General features: G+C 34.7%; 1 protein-coding gene and 1 long non-coding RNA gene across 25 annotated transcripts in view; one reads left to right on the top strand and one right to left on the bottom strand.

Moving 5' to 3' along the window:
- The window catches only part of LOC110133742 (uncharacterized), a 41,971-nt gene extending 23,090 nt beyond the window's left edge, over nt 1-18,881 (bottom strand). Inside the window, exons 1-3 of one of the 3 annotated variants that reach the window (XR_002312868.2) lie at nt 18,772-18,881; nt 14,639-14,804; nt 3,570-3,657 (exon numbers count right to left, since the gene is read on the bottom strand). This is a non-coding gene — a long non-coding RNA (uncharacterized lncRNA). Of the gene's footprint in view, nt 1-3,569; nt 3,658-14,638; nt 14,805-18,360; nt 18,424-18,771 lie in introns of those variants that run through there. The other 2 variants (XR_002312870.2, XR_011487234.1) reach the window with 2 other exon arrangements.
- Nucleotides 1-21,392, top strand: part of DLG1 (discs large MAGUK scaffold protein 1) — a 267,402-nt gene that overhangs the window by 104,985 nt on the left and 141,025 nt on the right. For 6 of the 22 annotated variants that reach the window (XM_020887889.2, XM_020887888.2, XM_020887887.2 and 3 more), the window contains exon 1: nt 3,651-4,178. The exons of the other annotated variants lie outside the window; for them this stretch is intronic. In XM_020887889.2, the coding sequence (XP_020743548.1) occupies nt 3,945-4,178 (234 nt within the window). In that variant the 5' untranslated portion in view covers nt 3,651-3,944. Of the gene's footprint in view, nt 1-3,650; nt 4,179-21,392 lie in introns of those variants that run through there. 22 annotated transcript variants of the gene reach the window in all.

The raw sequence follows: 21,392 nt of genomic DNA, 5'->3' as shown, positions 1-21,392 counted from the left end.
CCTGGAAGCATTTAATCCAGTAGCACTAATACTATCAAATGAAATCACCAGCTGTTGGTAGTTTTTTTAATATAGTGAGAAACGGGGTAGCAGAAGAATGGATATAAGCAAACATGTGCCTGTTGAACTAAAGGCTACAGGAATAGAATCTTTCCCACTTTGAGTACATACTGAGTACTTTTTGAAATCAACTTTGTTTTCACAACTCCAGAGTGTCTTTTGAATTTTATCTTTCTTGGATGACTCTGGTGTACTAAATTGAACACACAGGTTGCATACAATATGACCACTAGATGGCGCTCATACAGAAGGAATTTGTGTATAAATGAACAAATCTATGTTATCAAACTTCTTAGTTTAATCTTTTCTTAACTTAGCACACCTGCATGTTTTAAAATTTAGTAAGCCATATTATAAAGATAAAAAGGTAAGGAAAATGTTGTGTTGCATTTATAGTGTTGTTGACTTTGTGGTTACTTAGTAATTTTTTTTCTAGTATTTTAGAGGTTCAGTATTGTTTTTCCTCTCATCCTTCAACCTTTTAAAAATTTTCACCAAGATTATTTAATCGTTGCCTTTGTTACTATATCTTAAAGTCTTCTGTGTTTATTTGTGAGTTTTGAAATGTATACAAGTAATTGAGGGCCTACCCTGTATAAATTTTTGAACTGTCTTTACTTCCATTTAATGTTATAAAATAAACATTTCTCACAGTCATAAATTTTTCATGATCATATTTAAAGCATGTAAAAATCTACTAAATGGATATACTTTGTTAATTATGCTTTCTGCTATTGTGTGTGTGTGTGTGTGTGTGTGTGCGTGCGCGCACCCATGTGCACACTCAGTGGTCTCCAACTGTTTGCAACCCTATGGACTAGCCCTCTAGGCTCCTCTGTCCATGGAATTTTCCATGCAGGAATACTGGAGTGGGTTGCCATTTCCTCCTCCAGGGGATTTTCCCAACCCAGAGATCGAACTTTCCTGCGTTGGCAGGTGGATTCTTTACCACTGCACCAGCTGGGAAGCCTCCTCCTCTCATTTAGAGTTCTGCTGTAGATACTATTATCGTTCTTTGAAAAAGAAAGATTAAGCTGTACAGAAAAAAAGAATATTAGGTGTGGAGTATAGCTCAGTGCTAGAGAATTTGACTGCAAAAATAAAATGTTAATTCTTCATATATCATATTAAAATCTTAATAGTGTTCTCTTTGGTGATTTAAACATTGTGTGGTATTTTAAAAAATATGCTATTTTAAATAGACTTTTCAAGTTCTATCATTAAAATTTTGTTTTAATGGAATAGAGTATCTTTTGGCTTTGCCACATGGGTAGGGTTATTTTAAAGCAGAGATCAGTGAGGACTTAGGTGCCCTCTGCTTCCCAGTCAGATTGGATGAAACCAATTGTGAGTTAGGTACATAACATGGTTTTGTGTGAGGGTGTTGACTATGGGCAATCGATGAGCTGGTCCTAAATTTCTGTAGCTAGGTAATGGGACATTGTCATAAAGAAACCTGTCTCAAAACTCCAAGATTTTTTTTATGTCATTGGATTTGCATAGGAAATTTATATATTGAGAAGTATTTCTCATCCTGTGTATGGGATGGAGTATTCTGTCAGCTTTTAATTGTTCCCAAGCCCTTTGGCTCTCTAGCATAAGAAATTATTGTATGTGAATGACTGTGTTGATACTGTTTTCAACTTGGGCAGGATATTTGCATTCAACATTTGTTTTCAATGTCCTCATCTTTACCAATCCAGGGTAACAGAATCTATATAAAATCTAGGTTTCCACCCTAGTTTTCCATCATATATGGGTCAAGACACACATTTAGGAACCAAACCAATTACTAGAGCATTTGCATAAACCACACTAATTGGGCTTCCAGGGGGCGCTAGTGGTAAAGAGTCTTACTGCCAGTGCAGGAGACACAAGAGACACAAGTTTGATCCCTGGAGATTGGGAAGATCCCCTGGAGAAAGAAAATGGCAATCCACTCCAGTATTCTTGCCTGAAAAATTCCATGGAGAAGAGGAGCCTGGCAGGCTATAGTTCATGTGGTCACAAAGAGCCTCACTTGTCTGAGCACACAGCCAATTACTAGAGCATTTGTGTAAACCACCAGTGTAAACCACTGGTCCATGGTAAGACTTCTTAGGTTTTTTCTTTAGAGAGTATTCTTAGTTCTTTGTCTACCCTTAGTGTTTGCTCTATTCCCCTACCCCCAAATAGATAAGACCAATCTGTGTATGGCCATAAAACTGCCAGCAATTGTTTGTGGAGTCCTTGGGAAGAAGCAAACTTTGCTATAATCTGTCACAAAGCATCTTACTTCCAGTAGTCCCACATGACTGTCAACCCTTTTGGGGCATGTGTTTGTATCTTAGAGGTGGAATCATAGAGACAGTGTTTGCATCTTTTCTTGTCAAATAGGATTTGTAGTAGACCTAGAAGTTGTGGTTTGCCAATCCTACATTCCAGTAGGCTGCATTTAGTTGGTGCTGGTAAGCAAAAGTAAGCAAGATTTTGTAGATCTGCATCTGAAAAAAAATATTCATCCCATGAGGTTGGGAATTATGATACGGTTATATCAACTTTAAAATTGAATTACACAACTAGTAAATTTTGAAGTAGCATTTTTATTCACATACTGTTTATGATGGCAATATATTGTGTTATATACTAATGTAGCAAAGTATGAAGAGGACAGATTTAGGAATTTGTAGTTCTCAAACTTGAGGGTGCTTATTTAGGGGGCTATTTAAAAATGAAAATTCTCAGATCTCCCTTACTCCTAAAAATTCTGATAGGGAGCGGATACCAGTCTGCATTTTTTTTTTAAACAAGCACCCTAGGTGATCCTGAGGTGGACTGCTGTGTGGAGAAATACAGACCTAGATATTAGATGTTAGAAAGTATCTGTTTAACAAACAGTTATTTTGTGAACCAGAGTATTATTTATGTAGTACTACAAAAAATATGTTTTATTGGCTATAAAATAAAAAATTTAACCTTTCTTTTTGTATTTTTACAAATTCATAACTTGATAATCTTAATGTTTATAACATATATGAGAGGCATGATGCTGATAACAACGCTTTTTTATCACAAAAGTACTAGAAGCCAAATACTTATTTTGCTAATTTTTCTGTTTCTGTCATCAAACTCAATTAATCAAAGCACTTAAGACCAATATATTACATAAAATGATCAGGTTACATTCCAAATGGATTTCTCTGTATCATTAGATCCTCAGAGTTTAATGTAGATGATACCTTTTAAAACCTTAGTGCTATTTAATGTAAGTGCCTTCCCAATGTAGAAATTTAATCTGAATGAAAAAGACTCCTTTAGTAAAATTGTTTTAAACAATTAGAAGTGTTGGCAGAGAGAATATTCTTGTATTTTTAAATGCAGTTCATATTTATAATTTATTTAAGCAGTGAAGATGCCATTGGATTTTACTTCAGACTATGATTGAACTTGGTAATCCAGGGTTTCTCCACCCAGTGCATTAAATCAGGCAGCCCCAAAGGGTCCTGGTAGTCCAGTGTTTATAACATCCTTCTTTACCTGCTAATCGAGCTCACTTCCTGGATTTCAGTCCGTCTAGTTATCAGCTAACAAAAGAACAGCTTTTGGTTCCTGCAGACGCTGGTGAAAAAATAATCATGAGAAAGAAATCCACCTTATGCCGTCTTTTTTGCCTACAAATATAAACTCAGCCATCATACAGCTAACAACAGGTACAGAGGAAAGATGCAAGCTCTTTCATGGGAAGAAATTACAGAGAAAATGAGCATCCTTTCTCAAGGCTTTTATTTTCCCTGATCTACAAGTGATGCTGCTGTAATTCTAGCTGCAGTTTTTACCGATCATTCACTACTCAGCAGCTGGTAGAGAAGTAAGACTGCTTGGCAACCACCTGCAGGGCTGCAGAGATGAATTACATTTTCGGGAACAACACACTTCTATACTCTCGCGCCAGTCGAGGAGGCAATACTAGCTCTAGCCATGGCTCAGTAGGCCCAAAGCAGAAACACTGGGCAAAAAAGGGCTCATCAGATGAACTGCAAGCTGAGCCAGAACCTTCACGCTGGCAGCAGATAGTTGCATTTTTCACTCGAAGACACAGCTTTATTGACTGCATCTCGGTAGCCACCAGCTCCACCCAGGTAACATACCACTTGTTGAAATTATTTTCAGTATATTTTGGTTCATGTTGCTTTGCAGAAATGTATTAGTATAGATTTCTTGTTATTAAAACATAATCTTATGCACTGAAACCCTGGGTGCGCAGAAATGTGTGTTTTCAGTCCATCTATGCAGGTCTTTAGCACAAAAGGGGAAAGAAAAATATTTTCCCTTTTGCTCTTATGTAATGCCAAACAGTCTCAGATTCTGTTGAATGACTTCTCTAAAAATATAAAGCCATTCATACATAAATTAAAATATGCGTTAATAATGCTTGTTTCAAAAAAAGATAATGCTTGTCTCCTTATTTTCAGACTGTGTTAAATGCTGTAAAGTATGATGTCTGACAAAAGAAAATATCCATTTGTTTAGTTTTTATATGTCATTAAATAACCTCAGGGAGATTGTTACAGTGAATAAGCAAGATAATTTGAAGTATTTTTATTTTCTAGTTGTTTTGAAAATAGATTAAATTGAATACAGTTGGCTATTATTGTACATGCTAATATCTTATAGTATGGCTTGTTCAAGGGATTTAATGAATCCTTCCATTTCTGTAAATATATTACCTAGGGTTAATTTGAGAACAGTAAACTTGCATAATTACATGATGATAAGAATATTTTATCATATATTCAGTTGACAGGTCAAGGAGCTGAGCAAACACTAAAAGTCTCCAAATTTTAAAAAGATGATATAAAACAACTTTTTGAGGAGTATTAAAAATGTAAGGAAAATATAAAGTTAATAATTTGAGTGAAATACCTATTATTTGGTATTAAAGGAGGATTTGGGGAATGTTTTTATTTTAAAACATGTTTTTAATAGACATTCATTCTCCTCTAGTAAAAATGAAAGCATAACAATTAGTCTAATTTAAAAACAAGATGAGAATGCTGTTTTCCTTTGACATCAATCATATTTAAATTAAAATGTAGACACATACCTTAGGGCCTTTAAAAAAAATTCCTTTAATTGAAAACCATCTTTTAAAAAAAATAATTAGAAGCAGCACAGTAAGTATAAGTAACTGTCAAAGCTTCTTGGTTTTGGTTTTAGAATTGTCTTTCAATAATTTTTATTTTAAAATAATCTTAAATTTCTTAAGTAAAAATATTGTACTTGTTTTCCTTACATTTTTGAGAGAGATGAAATTCCTTGGGTAGGGAGAGTCCTTAATAGTTTATAAGTAGGCAGTGAAGTTACTTATAATCAAAACTTAAGGGGCAGTGATTCATTTAACCCTTAGATTGACTTCTGCCCCAAGAATTTAACTAAATTTTAACTGCAATTACGTATGCCAAAAAGGGACACAGGGGCTAAAGCTTGGCATTGTTATTCATTGTGGATTAATATTAAGTGATATTTCCATTGTCAATGAGAAAGTTATGCTAAAAACTTCAAATACACACTACTGTATGTGTATATGCACAGACACAACCATTGATATATAATTCATCTTATAAAGGACATACAAAAACAACCAAATAGTTTACATATAAAGCTATTGAAACCACACAATTACATTATAGTTACCTAGGAGTTGGGCCATAAAGTTACTATTGCATTGCACTAAAATAGGATTTTAATGAAGACTCTATTTGCAGTTGATCCTACAAAGCCATTTAAAATTTTATCTTCCTCCCATTTGGTTCATATCACTTATGTATACTGACAAATGATTTATTTTTATTTGTCAGCCCTCTTTCTGTTAACTTATTTCTTCTTTTTCATTATCTTTGTATTTCGTATCTGTAAATGTAGACATTAGGTCAGAGTTTTAGCTTTTATTTCTCCAGCTCTGGAGTACCAACATATCATTTTTCGTTCTGTGTTGTTTTCCTCACTGATGAGTTGGATATTTTGTATGTCAAAGTCTTTTGTTGTAACTCACTGAAATTCATTTTACAAGATGAAATGTAATAGTACTGAGAATGAATGTGAGGCCTATTTAGATGTTAGCTAATCCTATGGTACACTTTTATGTTTCATTTACTGACTCATGTCTAGAAGTTTTATTTTTTAGCACCAGAGGATTTTTATATTGTTAAAAACAAAGTAGATTAATGAAATTTTGTAATTTACTGAGCATATGCTATATACCTATGAATATACATGTACAGTAGTGTTTTGTTCTATTATTATAAATAGCAACAGTGATTACCAGGTCTCCTGTTTCACTATTGTCAGAAATATTCTTTTCTAAGATTTGATAGGAAGGTCAACTTTGATTCTAATTCCTTATCACTATGATGTATGGGACTTTTAGCATTCTGGAGAGTTGTTATTAAATGCAGTTTTACTAATTTGAAAGTAATTACTCTGATTTAATATCCCACCAAATGTCCTCTATAAACAGAAAACTTACAAATTCACTTAAATTGCTCATCTGTTTGTGTTTACAACTATGATTTTGTGTCAGATTCTACTATAACATGTGGAACTTAGTAGAAAAATCATTAATAATTTTTAAGTGTTAGGAAAGCCAAGTGATTATAGACTTCTGCAAGACTCTCCCTGAGCTTCTCAGATGGGGCTTGCCATGAAGTTGGTGCTCAGTAAATGTTTATGGAATTGACTAATTAATTAGTTTTCATTTCTCTCACCTAACACCTTGTTATCTCATGGCCTTCCAAAATATGACACCTAATCTGAAACCTCTTGGGTACCTATATTTATTGGATTCACTCTATTGCCATCATAAATGCCTTTGATTCTTCACTATAGCCCATCTCTTTCTCACTTCCCTTTTCTTCTCCTCTTCATTTCAGATTTTCTTCAATCTACACAAACCCCCAATCATTTCCTCAACCCTTTGAATCAAACCATACAGTTTGTAAATTGTCACTAATGTCTGTCATTTGGCTGTATCCCAAAAATTTACATCGTGAATTTTTTTTTAATGTTAAGCTGAGTTTCTTGTGCATTATTTTACTTTGGTGTAAGTTTTTCTATTTTGAGCTCCATTACTACTTATGTTCTTAATTTTGATAGTCATTATAGAAAATGTGGGATACTCATTGTCGAACCCTCCTCAGTTCCTCATCTCAGCCTTCTTTCTGTTTTTGTATTTACAATCCTTTGATGTCTATTTGCCCTGTCCTATTTAGTGTATGCAACTCTGTTCCAATCCGGGACCAGTTTTTATATTCAGCAAGGCTTTAAAGAATTCTGGCATAGTACTTCTAGACTTGGCTACTTGATTATTTCCTAAGTAAAAGCTTTTATTTACTTGGTGATGTCAGTGTTTATTAATGAAAATTGTAGTCGTGTAAGTTTTGAACAGCTGTAATGTGGTAGATCACTTCAAATATATATTTAGCAACTGTTCCCATATTTTGGATTACTTCAGAATCCCTAATGTGGATCATTAGAAATGTTCAGAAAGAACTTCCTACCTCCCCCAGACAATTGACATGCCAAACTAAGCTGAAGACAGCAAAATTCTCTTCCTAGGAGTGAATGAAACAGACATAATGATTTACCATAATTGAAGCAGAACAATAAAATTTTAACAGGAGTGAATATTAGCCACATGAATTGAATAATCTGCTTTTTAGAGGGAAAAAACCCTGTCCTAAATTAAAATACAAGAAACCACTGTTCAGTTAGATGCCCAGTGTTCAGATACCAGAAAAATAGGCTAACTTGTATAAAAGCATACTATTTGTCCTAAACAGGTATATTCTGGAGTAGAGAAGATTTAAGTTTTAAGAGCATTGGATATGCTCCCCTATTTGGGGACACCCAAAATGAAGACAGTAACATCCGCTTCATTGAGTTAATTGATTAAACAGTTAAATGCATGTAACATATTTAGTACAGTGCCTGGCTACTATTATTTTTATTATTTTGTTTTATTTTATTTTTTATTGCTTAGTTTTAATAGTCTTCAAATTCAAATTAGATAATTAGGAATTACAGTACCTAGGATAGTGCAGTTCATTCAGACATTCAGTAAATAATGTATTAAGTTCCTGTAAGTACAAGCTATACACTTTAAAATCCTCAGTTGCAGAATTTAAGGGAAGAGCCCCAATGAGCACTTCAAATTCTTGGTAATCCCACCAGTTCCGATTTTGCCTTCCTTCCCGACCCTCACTTCTGCAAATGCTAAATCAGTCACAACTAGACAACTAAAATTTAACTGATTATCCACCTTTTACTGGGATTCCCAGGTGGCTCAGTGATAAAGAATGCTCCTGCATTTCTTTAGAGGAAGTGCAGGTTTGATCCCTGTGTTGGGAAGATTAATCCTTTGGAGAAGGAAATGGCAACCCACTCCAGTATTCTTGCCTGGAAAATCCCATGGACTGAGTGAGGAGCTTGGTAGGTTGTGGTCTGTGGGGTCACAAGGAGTCAGACAAATTGAACCAACTAGCATGCACACACCACCTTTTACCAAGCTTGCCATCGGGACTAATTTTATACCTTGCATTCCTTTCATCTTAATTGCTGCAAAAAATCCAAGCCTTCCAGATCACTGTCACTTATTTCCTTATCTCTGTTTGATTCTGGTTTATCCCTGATCGTTTCTAAACTATGACCTCCCAATTTCTTTCACTCTGCTCTTTGGAACTCCCAGTTCATGATCACCAAAACGTCCTTTATACTCAAGCTCTTCTGTGCTGGTTTATCTCATCTTTTTTCTCTCATAGAAATCTGGCATTCCCCCAAGAATACTGTTTTTTCCATAGCCCTCACAAAAAGTGGAATTTTTATCTATCACATCCTGTTTACCTTGGGACCAGCAAGTGGAGTTGATGTCCTCCTTGCTTATTATTGATATTTATGGATGATTGTAACTTCTATCTTTGAAAAATGTACCTGTCATCAGACTGATAGTGTTTTCTATTCCCCCCATGTCTAGTCATATATGTCTTATGTATCTAGTCATATACATCCGCTCGCTGATGATTTGAACTACAGTTTACACTGATGATTTAAACCAAGGTTTACTATCTTTTCTTTGTCCACTATTCATGTAATCATTCTTTGAGATTTCAGCATCTTGATGTGATCCTTCCAAAATCTTGACCTCTCAGTTCTTTGATTATCCTTATCTCTAGGAGTCTTATTTTTTTCTTTCAATTGAGTGACCTGCTTAAATGGTTATATTAAGACCTCATTAGGGACTTCCCTGGTGGTCTGGTGGCTAAGACTCCATGCTCCCAATGCTGGGGGCCTGGGTTCGATCCTTGGTCAGAGAATAGATCCCACGTGCTACAACTAAGACTTAGTGCAACCAAATAAATAAATTTTTTTTTTAAAGACCTCATTATCATTGAGTTGCAGTGCATTTCAAAGTGACTAGCACTTCCTTTCTTTTTGGCTCCTTTCCTCTATAACAATTTTTCTTTTATACTCTAAAGACCTCCAGCCCAGCTTTTTACTATCTATCACGTCTTTCGTGTTCCACTTCCCTCCTTGCGTTGCTCAAATTCCTTGGTCCATAACTTTAAACAGCACTTTTCATAATCTTAACTTGCTTGCTCCTCTGTCACTTCAATGGTAAGATCCAACCTTGGTTAATTGCAACTCTGCCTCCTCCACATTGGCTCCAAAGCTGCATGTTAAATTTCCAATACCTGTTTCCTGGCGCTCATTCTCAACTGATGGTCTTATTCTGTCTCCCATCCTGTTAAATAATCCGCTTGTGTTCTTAAATCTCACCTATCACTTTTGTACTAAATTTTCATTTTGACTTTTCAGAGAGTTCTGAAATTCCCTCTTCATTGCATTATCTGTCTTTCCCTCTGTACTGGAGTATTCCTATCATCATACATACTCAGCATAATACCTCTCATTAAAACAACCAGCCAGAAAACCCTCTTGGAGTATAGACTGTCAAATCTAGGGATCAGTTCTCAGTCTTCATTTTACTTGACCCTTCCACAGCTTTTTACACATTGACTACTCACTCCCTCCTTTAAATTCTTTTCCCATTTAACTCTTAAACACCATTCTCCCTAGTCTCCCAATCTCAATTTCCTTTGCAATATCCTCCTCCTTCTCTTAACTACTAACAGAGTAACTCAGGGCATCAGTCATTGAACTTCCTTCTTTTTATACTCATATTTCACTTGATCTTATCCAGGTGCCTTTAATTAACATCATTATTCATATCTTCAGTCCAGAGCTAATCCCTGTTCACTAGACTTGTATATCTAGCTTTCCTAATCTGTATCTCCACTTGGATTAAGTATCTGAAAGTTATCATGTCAAAAATAGAGTTTCTAATATTATTTTCCCCCATCCTCATTTAGTCACTGAGATGCTGAAGATAACCCTTGAAATCATCTTCTGTTCCTTTTTCTTTTGCTCACACAATTTAATAGCAAATTCTGTTGGCTCTGTGTTTAGGATATATGATCTAACCACTTCTCACTACTCTATAATGACTAATTAAAATTATTTAATTTGTTGCCTGAATTACAGCAGTAGATAATCTATTTGGACTCCCTATCGCCATTCTTCACTCTCACCAGTCTGTTCTTTACCCAGAAGCCAGAGGAATCCTTACAGAATGTCAGTTCATGTCATTATCTTGTTTTTATCACTTCCATGGCTTTCAGTCCGACATATAATAAAATCCTAAATCCTTCGTTACCGTAGTTCAAAAGGCTGTTTATTATCTAGTCCCTGGCAGTGTCTGTAATCCCATTTCCTATTGCTCCTTCACTTTCTTTGCTGTATTGGCCTTGTTCCTATTCCTCAAATATATCAAGCATGTGGCTCTCTCAGAACCTTAATGTTACTCTTTCCTCTGCCTGGAACATTCTTTCCTCAGATATTCTTACAGTTCATTTCCTCACTTCCTTCAGATTTCTGCTCGTCTGTTACCTTCTCAGAGGATCTTTCTAGATTCTTATCTAAGGTAGCAGACACTCCTTCACTCCAAACATCACTGTCCTTTTATCTTTTTAAACATTTTTCTTCATAGCACTTAATACTGCCTGACTCTTTATTGTTATATATTTTTAATCCATCTGAATTCTCTCTTAAATGTTTTGTGAAACATATGTCACACTTCAGTGTTGTACTGATCCTCCAACTGATGATTCTCTTATTTACCCTTCACCTTGGGAGGTGAGGCAGGGAGAGAAGAGGAGAAAAACTATTAAATTTCCTTACAACTAGGATGAATGTATCACTCACTGACCAGACTTGGGAGTACTTTTGATAGAAAAGGGGAATTTCCCAGGCAGACAGAGGCATATGGTATCATTATCTATAAGGTTTTATCTTATGACAGTTCCTCCCAGGCAGCAGGTCTAAATATTCACACCAGGACATTTCCACCTTGGACCAACATAAATTGGCCTAACCTTATCTATGCACGTTTTAAACATTTGGCCTCATGCCTAATGATAGTTGTATTTTGAAGTGGACAAATATATATATATGTATAAAATACATTCATGTATTTACTTATATGTATTTAAATATATATTTTTTTCTTCATCTCTAAAGAATGAAATTGCTTATATTCAGCAGTGAAATGCCTTTGTATTAAACTAGAATATAAAGAATATAAAGTAGATAATCCTCTTAAACTACTTTGGAAATACCAACTCTGATAGTAAAATTCTACCCAGAGTATAGAGATAGTAGATATCTAGATATCTAGATGTAGATATATATATATATGTATATATATACATATATATATATATATATATATATATATATTAGATATAAAGATAGTAGATAGAAATAGTAGATAGTAGAATTCTACCTGGAGAATGGGTAGAAACAGTCTCTTTGTGTAATGATTACCAAGCAATCAAAGTTAGGATAAAAATTCTGTTATACTGGTTGTGAGATGGCTGTCTCTTGACACAGTTGAGTTTCCTACTCAAAAGGCCAGTACTTTTGTTTAAAATGCCATTACTCAGATTTGGAAATTGTTTCCCTTTATACCCAAAACATAACTACTCAAAAATGTTTAAGTGATGTTTGAGACCCAGTAATTTGGACACTAGAAAAGCATAAAGATGAAGATTAAGCAAAAAGTTTACAGTGGTTATATTCACTTTTAAAAAATACCAAATTGACCATTTAATCCAGTAGTTGCACTCCTTGGTTTTCATTCAAATGAGTTGAGCACTTATGTCCACATGAAAATTTGCACACAGATGTTTATTGCAGCTTTATTCATGATTGCCGAAACTTGGAAGCAACCAAGATACCTTCAGTGGGTAAATAGCCAGATAGTGAAATGTTATTAAGTGTTAAAAAGATATGGAAGAACTCTATAAGTGCTTATTTCTAAGGGAAAGACACCAATCTGAAAACACTGCACATTCTATGCTTCCAACTATATGACATTCTGGAAAAGACAAAACTATGGAGATAGTAAAAAGATTAGTTATCAAAGTTAGGAAAGAGGGAGGGATGAATAGAGCACAGATTTTTAGGCCAGTGAAACTATTGTGTATGGTACTATAATGGTGGATACCTGACATTGTTTAAACTTGTAAATGTACATCAAGAATGAACCCTAGTGTAAACTATGAACTTTGGATAGGAGTGATGTGTCATTGTAGATTCATCAACTGTACAATATACAGCTCAAGTGGGAAATGTTAATAATGGGAATGCAATGCATGTGTGTAGGCAAAGGTTACATGGGAACTCTGTACTTTCTACTCTAAAAAGTAAAGTCTGTTAAAAGAACAACATTAATATCTTGAGGTGGATTAGATTGGCTATAGTTTGAAGAACTAGGTAAAGTTTGTTATATAAGCTCTTCATAAATAGGAAGTGTGTTGTATACATCTTTGTAGTTTCTGTGTAGTGTCATAACTGTTAGATTGTCCTTTTGTCAAGGAGGGCTCAGACGGTAAAGAATCTACCTGCAATGCGGAAGACTTGGATTCGATCCTTGGGTTGGGAAGATCCACTGGAGAAGGGAAAGGCTACCCACTCCAGTATTTTGGCCTGGAGAATTCCATGGACAGAGGAACCTGGCAGGATACAGTCCATGCAGTCTCAATGAGTCGGACACAACTGAGCAACTTTCACTTTCACTTTTTTTGGTCAAGGACACATAGCAATATATATGTTTTATTGCACAAACTGCAGTTTGCATATTTTAATATATAACATGTATGTATGTGTGTGTGATATGTAGTTTTAGGGTTAACTTTTAAAATAATGTGTTAATAACAGTACTGAAAAGTGACTGGCCCATAACCTCTGAGGTCAGAATAGAACATTCAACTCGCACATTTTCGCTCTTTTCTTATCTTAAGCAGTATTTGTTTTCATGAGAATTATATTCTATACCTCTTACCACAACTATATTTCAGTAATCAATTGGGTAATGATTTAATATCAGCTGCAAAACCATAAGCTTCACAAGAGCTGGTAGGATAGATGTATGTTTTCTTATATCCTTAGAGCCTAAAGTGGTGAATGCAGATGATGGCTATTTGTTGAATGAATAAAGTTAATTATATGTGTTTATTTTCATTTAATCTGATGATGGCTACAGAGAAGTTTGGAACTTCTAAATATGGTTTGGCCACTGTAAATTTCCCAAGCCATTTTTATGTACAACTATGGCTTTAAAATTATAAGTCTACATTACAGGATTTTATAAAATCATGTCTATTTCAAAACTAATTCAAAGGCTTCTGTGAAAACATTGAAGCATATATATTAATATATGAAGAACTTATATTCTTACTGTTAAAATTTGACTTAGTGTCATTTTCTTTAAAGATTTTTCTCACTGTGTACTTCCTGGCACTGTTATATAGATAACATTATTCAGTCCTTCATTCTTATGTCAAAATTTAGAATTTTGATAAAGGTAAGAGTAGCTATTCAGATCATGCAGAGAACAGTATCCTACAATTACCAGCTTATTTACCAAACTTTAAATAAACCAACTGATGTGGCAATTGTACAGGCATGTACAAATCAGTTAACAAAGACTGAACCTATTTTGTGCAAGTGTAAACCAACTGTTATCACATCTGGAAGCAGTAGAATTTTAGAATCCTAAACACAACTTCTGCCCCTAGACAAATTTATTTAAAAGATGTTTTCCCCCTCACCTCTTAACAGGAGCGCTGCTGTTCATTCTTTATCCATTAGTAGACCCCAGTTTAGTCCCTTTCTGAGCAATATTACCAGTATTTTTTAAATCTAAGCTGTGACTATTGACTCAGCCAGCTGTGAGCATAAGGAAGTTATTATTATGACAGAATGGGATCAATTGATCGCCTTACAAAATTTTTGTTGGCTCTGAGGCAAATAACTAAAGATTATAATCTGCAATTTGAAATGAAACATATCCCAGCCTCATTTTACTGTATTTAACTCTGACTAATCTTGCTGGAACCATCTTAATGTATCAAAGTATTATAAACTTGAAAAATAATCACTTTGTAAGTATTTTGACATATAATAGAATAAGATAAATACCAACCTTAGGAATTAAATGCTTCAGCTCTACTAAATTCATAGCAGGATTTTGGAGAGCAGTGGTTGAGAGTGTTGTTTTTAGAGGATGATGAACTGAGTTTAAAGCCCTGTTCTATTTTAGCTGTAGCACATTGGATAAATTACCTAAATTCTGAGTCTCTTTCTTCCACCTGCAGAAAACAAGGATCAAGATTTAGTAAAAAATTAAATGGGACAAACCTGCAAAACCCTTACTGTAATACGTGACATCAGTAAAGTACCTATCATCATCATCTTTATCACCAGTTTCACAACCACCCGTGAAATTGATCCTACAAAATATTCTGGTGTTTTATATGGGGAATCTATAGATACCGAGAAGCAATCTTATTACAGAATGATGAAGAATTATGTTTTGACAAGAGGATTGGTAACCTTGAGTAGGTCCAGTCAGAAAAACAGACACCACAGTAATTATTTTAACAGGGAAAATGTAATATGAATGGTGATTTAAAAGGAATTGGAGAACTGAAAAGGAAACATGTGAACACCAAAATAAAACAGAGATAGTATCAACAGGAAGCAGCTACCTTGTGAGAAGGGACCTAGGGATCGAGTTGAAGTTAGTAGAACCCAGAAGTTTGGAAGAAGGGCACCGCAGGCTTTAAATGTGATCTGTCAGTGATATTTACTACTTAATACAGTTTAAAAAGGGAAGAGAAAATCTTTTCAGCAGATGTTCTTGAACAAGACATGTTTACTTTCACATAGGATATTATTATTCACATAGGATATATATTTTCACATAGGATATTATTATTGCTAGACAGAACAAGCCTTCCCAGATGGCACTAGTGGTAAAGAATCCACCTGCCAATGCAAGAGACATAAGAAACATGGGTTTGATCCCTGGATTGGGAAGATTCCCTCGCAGGGGCCATGGCAACCCACTTTAGAATTCTTGCCTTGAGAATTCCATGGACAGAGGAGCCTGGCAGAGGGATGACTCTATGCGACCCTATAGACTAGTGACTTAAAGCGCATGCAGACAGAGGACAACATGAAACTGGTAATTTTTTGGCATTTTTATATTTTGAACTTCTGAGGTCATCAAATACTAGAACATCTTGAGCACTTTCTGATTGGTAGTGGCTGCCCAAGCACACAGAATCTCTTAGCAGTGTCTTCTATGTGTGTAAAATGAAAGTGGGCAGGGGGAGGGATGGGTGTATACAATCTGTTCTCTGAGTCACTTGAGTCACTTTATCATTCTAGAGTGCTGATTAACTCAGTCTCTTTTGTCAATCATATTGTTTCATTCATCCAAGAAACATGTATTAACTACTTCCTATGTGCTAGATATTATTCTAGGAACTAGGTATACAGGAGTAATATTGAATAGAACAAGAATTCTTACTCCTATAGAGCTTATATTAAAGGGGGAGAAGACAGATGACAAACCTAAGTAAAATATATAGTATACTGGAGAAAAGGTAGAAAGAGAAGACAATAGGAAATGGGTATATTTGTGTATATGTGGTGGGGGTGGGTTTAGTAGAATAGGAGAGGCTTCAACTGAAGGGTGTTATTTGAGCAAGGCGTAAAAGAAGTTATGGAGCTGGGTCATGTGGATATCTGGGACAAGAGCATTCTAGGCAAAGGAAGACTGTATGAAAGACTCTGAGGCCAGAGCTTGTTTATAGAGTTTTTGAAACACAGCAGAGTATGGCCAAAACAGTAAGTGGGAGGAAAATAGAAGATAACTTCAGAAAGGTTAATAGTGACCTGAATCATTAGGAATTGTACAAGAATGAACAAAATAGGGTAAATGTATGAGTACTAGAAAGTGTTGAGGTCCCATTTTAGGTTAGTCATTGTGAAGTCCATGGTTGTGTGTGTTTCTGTAGCCATAGTCTGATAAATGTGGGGAGGCAGGCAGCGTATTGCATTTGGTAGTTTCATATCTGTTTGTTATTTATGTGACCACAGCTTTAAATTCAAATTTTGGATTTCTGTTTACTTGAAATTCTGAATGAATGTTGGCTCATCCTTGTATTAGTACAAAGTGAATGGCTGAATGCTGATGGAATGCTGTCTTTTTATAATGAAGGGATGATATACCTTAACTATTCATAAATATCAATCTTACAAACTGAAATATTGATAGATTCATGAACTACTATATTCTGTCTGTGTAAACTTAACAGATTTGCACCCATGCTTCTATACTAGGATTTTTCATCACTAGACTGTTTTCCTTTCTCCCCTTTGTTATTTTAAAATCAAGAATTTGTATTTAATCCCTTAGTATTGTATTTGTTTTGTTTTTAGTATTTGTTTCAAATTTTTTTGGTTTCAAAATTGTTTCAAAATTTGTTTCAAAATATATCTAGTTTTGTTGCTGTTTGCTTCAGAGATAATTGTGATATGAATATCATATGCAGCTGGTTCAAATAACATGTTATGGAGTTTATATTGAATATACTATTTGGAGTAAATGTGGCAAAAGGAGCATTTGAATCAAATAGGAACCAGATCTAAGCAACAACAAAAACTTACTTTGAAGGTGCTAGACCCCTGTTGAGTACAGTGATTCCCAAACAGTTTTGGTAAATTTATTGTGATGCATTTTATCCTTCTATAAACATACAAAAAGCTTGCAGTTCTTTCCCCTGATTTCTCTTTCCTTCTTAGATATTTTCTTTGACATTTATTCAAAGAAACATGTCTCATTATCACATTGTAGAAATTTAAACAAAGGAACTTAGATTAAAAATATTAAACTATACCATACTAAAAACAAAAAACGAAGGAAAATTCTAATAGACCAACAGTGGCATGGGGGTAGTTATTTTTCTTTAAGATATTGATAACAAAAGATCTGCTAATTCATTTATTTCATTTTCCTTAAGTATGTTATAAATTTACTTAGCACTTATTGAATCTTTGTGGATATTCTAAGATCATTACCTGGTAGTATGGTATTAGTTATCTTTCTTTAGAATTTAATCTTATGAACATATTAATAAGTAAGACTATAAGTGAGAAAAAGTTAAGAAAAACGTTCAGACAGCATTGTAATTCTTTTATGGTTGAATCTAACTATGATGTAAAAGACAATTTTTAGAGGCCGTTGTTGTTGTTATTCTTAATAGTCCTTCCCAGCTTCCCATCAGTCATATAGATATCACTTCTACATTCAAAATATATCTTTATTTGACTACTCATGTCCGTTTTCACTGTTACCATCATTTGGTTGAAGCCACTGATCACCTCTCAGATGGATTATCATAGCAGCCTCCTAATTATTCCTTCTGTTTCTTCCTGTATCAGACAGGATTCACATGTACATGTAAAAAACCACTTTAGCTATTTCAAGCAGATTAAAGGTAAAGATACTCTATCTATCTATCTATCTATATATATATATTCTTTTTTTCATTTATCGAGTGGAGTGAGTGCAAGTGAAAGAGGGAGGTACATAGTCATAAATGCAGATGTGCAGTACACGTTAAGCATGTGGCTGTACCTCATGAGGCTTCAGACCACTTTTTATCAAAATCTTTGTAAAAGCTGCTTTCATAATTTTAAGCTCTTCACATCAAATTTAAAATGTAAAACTGTGAATAAATAACAAGAATCTCTAAAAATTAGTTAAAACATTTCCCGGAAAGCCATCAATTTGATACTGGCATTTAAAAAATACTTTTAAAATATGTACAATCCAGTTACTTTATGGGAATTTACCAGTTTCTGCAGTATTCTTTGAGACAGTGTTAATATTATAGCCTCTGTTGTCATGGAAACAAGTCTCTGAAGGAGGCCTCAGAGGCTAATGATTCCATGGTGTTGCTATGGATAGAAACAACTGAGACAGTTGTTAGTCACATGGTCAATATTTAAAAAAAAAACAACTAAAACTCTTTGGAGCTGATCTTATTGAGTGATACAAATGGAACAGAAAAAGGACGATGACCTGAAAGTCATATTGTCTAATAAAATAATACATGTAAGATTTTTCAAGTTTCAAATGCTTAGGCTGAATTCCTTTTCTATAATAACCCAAATGTAACGGTTACTCTATATTGCTGCCTCATTATTCATATTAGAGTCTTAAGTTTGACATTTTCCAATTTAGAATCATCTTACACAGCTCACCAGAATTTTATCATGCTCTCAATCCTGTGCTCAAAATATTCTCATCTCTTCTTTTTAGTCTGTTATCATATGTACCATCTATACTGTTCCTCATCACTCAACCTTCATTTGACTAGATATTATTTGTTTAGGGCAGTATTTTGTTTCATGCAATCTAAGTGACTTATTTTGTTGTTGTATAATCCTTTGTGACTCAAACTGGTTATTGATTGTGACTAGGAAATTATGTGTGTTGATACGTATTTGTTTTTGAAGATTTTCTCAGCAGTATTTGCCTTTCTTAAGAAAGAGGCAGAGGTATATGTTGTTCTTCAAAGCACTTGCTCAGTGCCCTATAGAGAGTGGGGTGGAATCAGATGGTGTACATTTTGTTTAGGATTTTGTTTAGGATTTTAAAAAATGGTATCCTCTAAAAAACAGATCCTCTAAAGGATTCTGTCAAAAGGAAATATATTGAGAATAGGCTCAGAACCAGTATTACAATGTAATATTGAAGAATTTATAGTTTATCCTAAAGAGTTTTTGAGAGCAACTGCCTAATGGAGGAAATGTTTGTGTTTGGCCTTGAAATTTGTTATAAGCATATAGCTTTGTCTTTTTTATGTTAAAGTGGATTATTTATTAACTAATATCTGACTCTATTATAGAGGCAAAAAGAAATTTCTTACAGGTTTTAGATAGGTCTCTTACTTTGATTGTGGTAATTGTTTCACGGGTGTTTGTATATGTCCAAACTCATTAAATTGTATACATTAAAAAGCGCAATTTCTTGTATATGTGTTATACCTTAACAAAGCTGTTTTAAAAAATTAAATAAAGATTATAAATGTTAGACTTTCTTCTCTCTGATACTTTGGATGACGCCAGTCAGTTATTTTGTAGTTTATCACTCAATTTCAGTTTGTCTGATGTTTAGTGTTCAGGTTATGCATCTTTGATAAAATGTCCCAGGAGTGATATACTCTGATTACATCCTATCAGGTAACATATGATTTTGATGGGTCCCATCCCTGATGATGTTAACTTTGGTTAAGATAGTATCTGCTGAATTTCTTCACTGTAATTAATAAAAATTTGTAGGGAGATACATGTGTGTCTGTGTGTGTGTCTCCCACTCAAACTTGCTTCCACTAGAATGAAATGGAAGGGTCTTTCAGCAGCAGTGGAAATTTTAACATTTGTTGTTGTTTCTTAAATAAGTTATTACTGTGGTAGTTGCCAGATTGTAATTTTGTGACTCCATCCTTCCTTCTACATTTTTGATTGGCATATACTGTAAGGAAATGCCCTCTTCTATTCATTTCATTGTTATGTAATTATTTACATAAGTGTAGACTCTTGGAATCCTCTTTAACTCAGTGAGGTTTATGCTATCATTATTGTTATCTGAGTCTCACATTGTTCCCAGTGTAACTGGTAAGAGCCCCAGCAAGCTGACTTCTGTTTCCTTTGTCATGCCTCATTAATTCTTTGAGCACCTTCTTATTTTCTGGCACAGCAAAAAGTTCTAGGCTCTAGCTCTGGAGTCATTTCTTCAAAGATTCCTTTTTTAAAAAGTTAGAGAATGGATATTTATAAGCCAAGATCTGAGTGTTAGGTATTTTCATGCTATTGAGGTGTTACTGCTCCCAGGGTACATGTGTATATGTAAACACACACATTTATTTCTGTATTTGTCTATATATATTGAAAACCATACTGTCATACTAGTGCTTCCAAATCTAGTCCAGAACCATAGATTTCATGCTGATTTTCTCCCTTTGCATGTTTGCAACTCCGTTCTCTGACATGAGGACCCTTGCTCCCACTATCCTTTATATATTTACTTATTGGATCAAGTCTCAGGTATGTCAGCAACCTCCTACCACTGTTGATGCTCTTAGTGGACCTCCTTCCCACCCTGCTAAAGATCAAATGGATATCCTCATCTTGTTCCACTGAGGCCTCTATACTTCATGCCAGACTACTGCTACTGCCACACAGATACTCTCTCACACTTGGGATCCAACAAAAATACCAGGCTGCTGCCACTGCTTGCCCATGTGCGATATCGTCTTCATCCTGCCCAGACTCCAGCATCACTTCTGCCACCCTTCCACTCCCTGTGCACAGATGGTTCCCTCACTCTGCTTGACTTCAACAGCCTGTGCTTGCCTACGTCAAGATCCTGGTTATATTCTATCATTGCTATCTTCTAGAAATCTTATTTTTGTACTTCTGTTAATATGACAGTAACCATCTGGAATTTTATATATGGTATAAGGTAGTAGGCTAAGGGGTCATTCATTTTCCATATGTATATTCAGTTGATTCAGCAGTAGTTTTCTAGAATAATTGAAACATAGTTGATGAACAATATTATGTTGGTTTTGGGTGTACTAAATGTTTTGATATTTGCATACATCATAAAATGATCACCACAGTAAGTTTAGTAACCATCTCTCCCCATAAAAAGTTTTATGATATTAATGACCTTACTTCTTGGGCTATATATTACATCCCTGTGACTTACATAACTAAAGGTTTATACGTCTTAATTTGCTTCACCTATTTTGTCCACCCCCCAACTCCCTCCCTTTTTGGCATCTGTGCATTTGTTCTCTGTATCTGTGAGTGTGTTT

Source organism: Odocoileus virginianus, chromosome 4 (assembly GCF_023699985.2).
Source record: "Odocoileus virginianus isolate 20LAN1187 ecotype Illinois chromosome 4, Ovbor_1.2, whole genome shotgun sequence".
Lineage (NCBI taxonomy): Eukaryota > Metazoa > Chordata > Mammalia > Artiodactyla > Cervidae > Odocoileus > Odocoileus virginianus.
The sequence above is the reverse complement of the archived record's forward strand: the minus strand, read 5'-3'. Positions and strand labels throughout refer to the sequence as shown.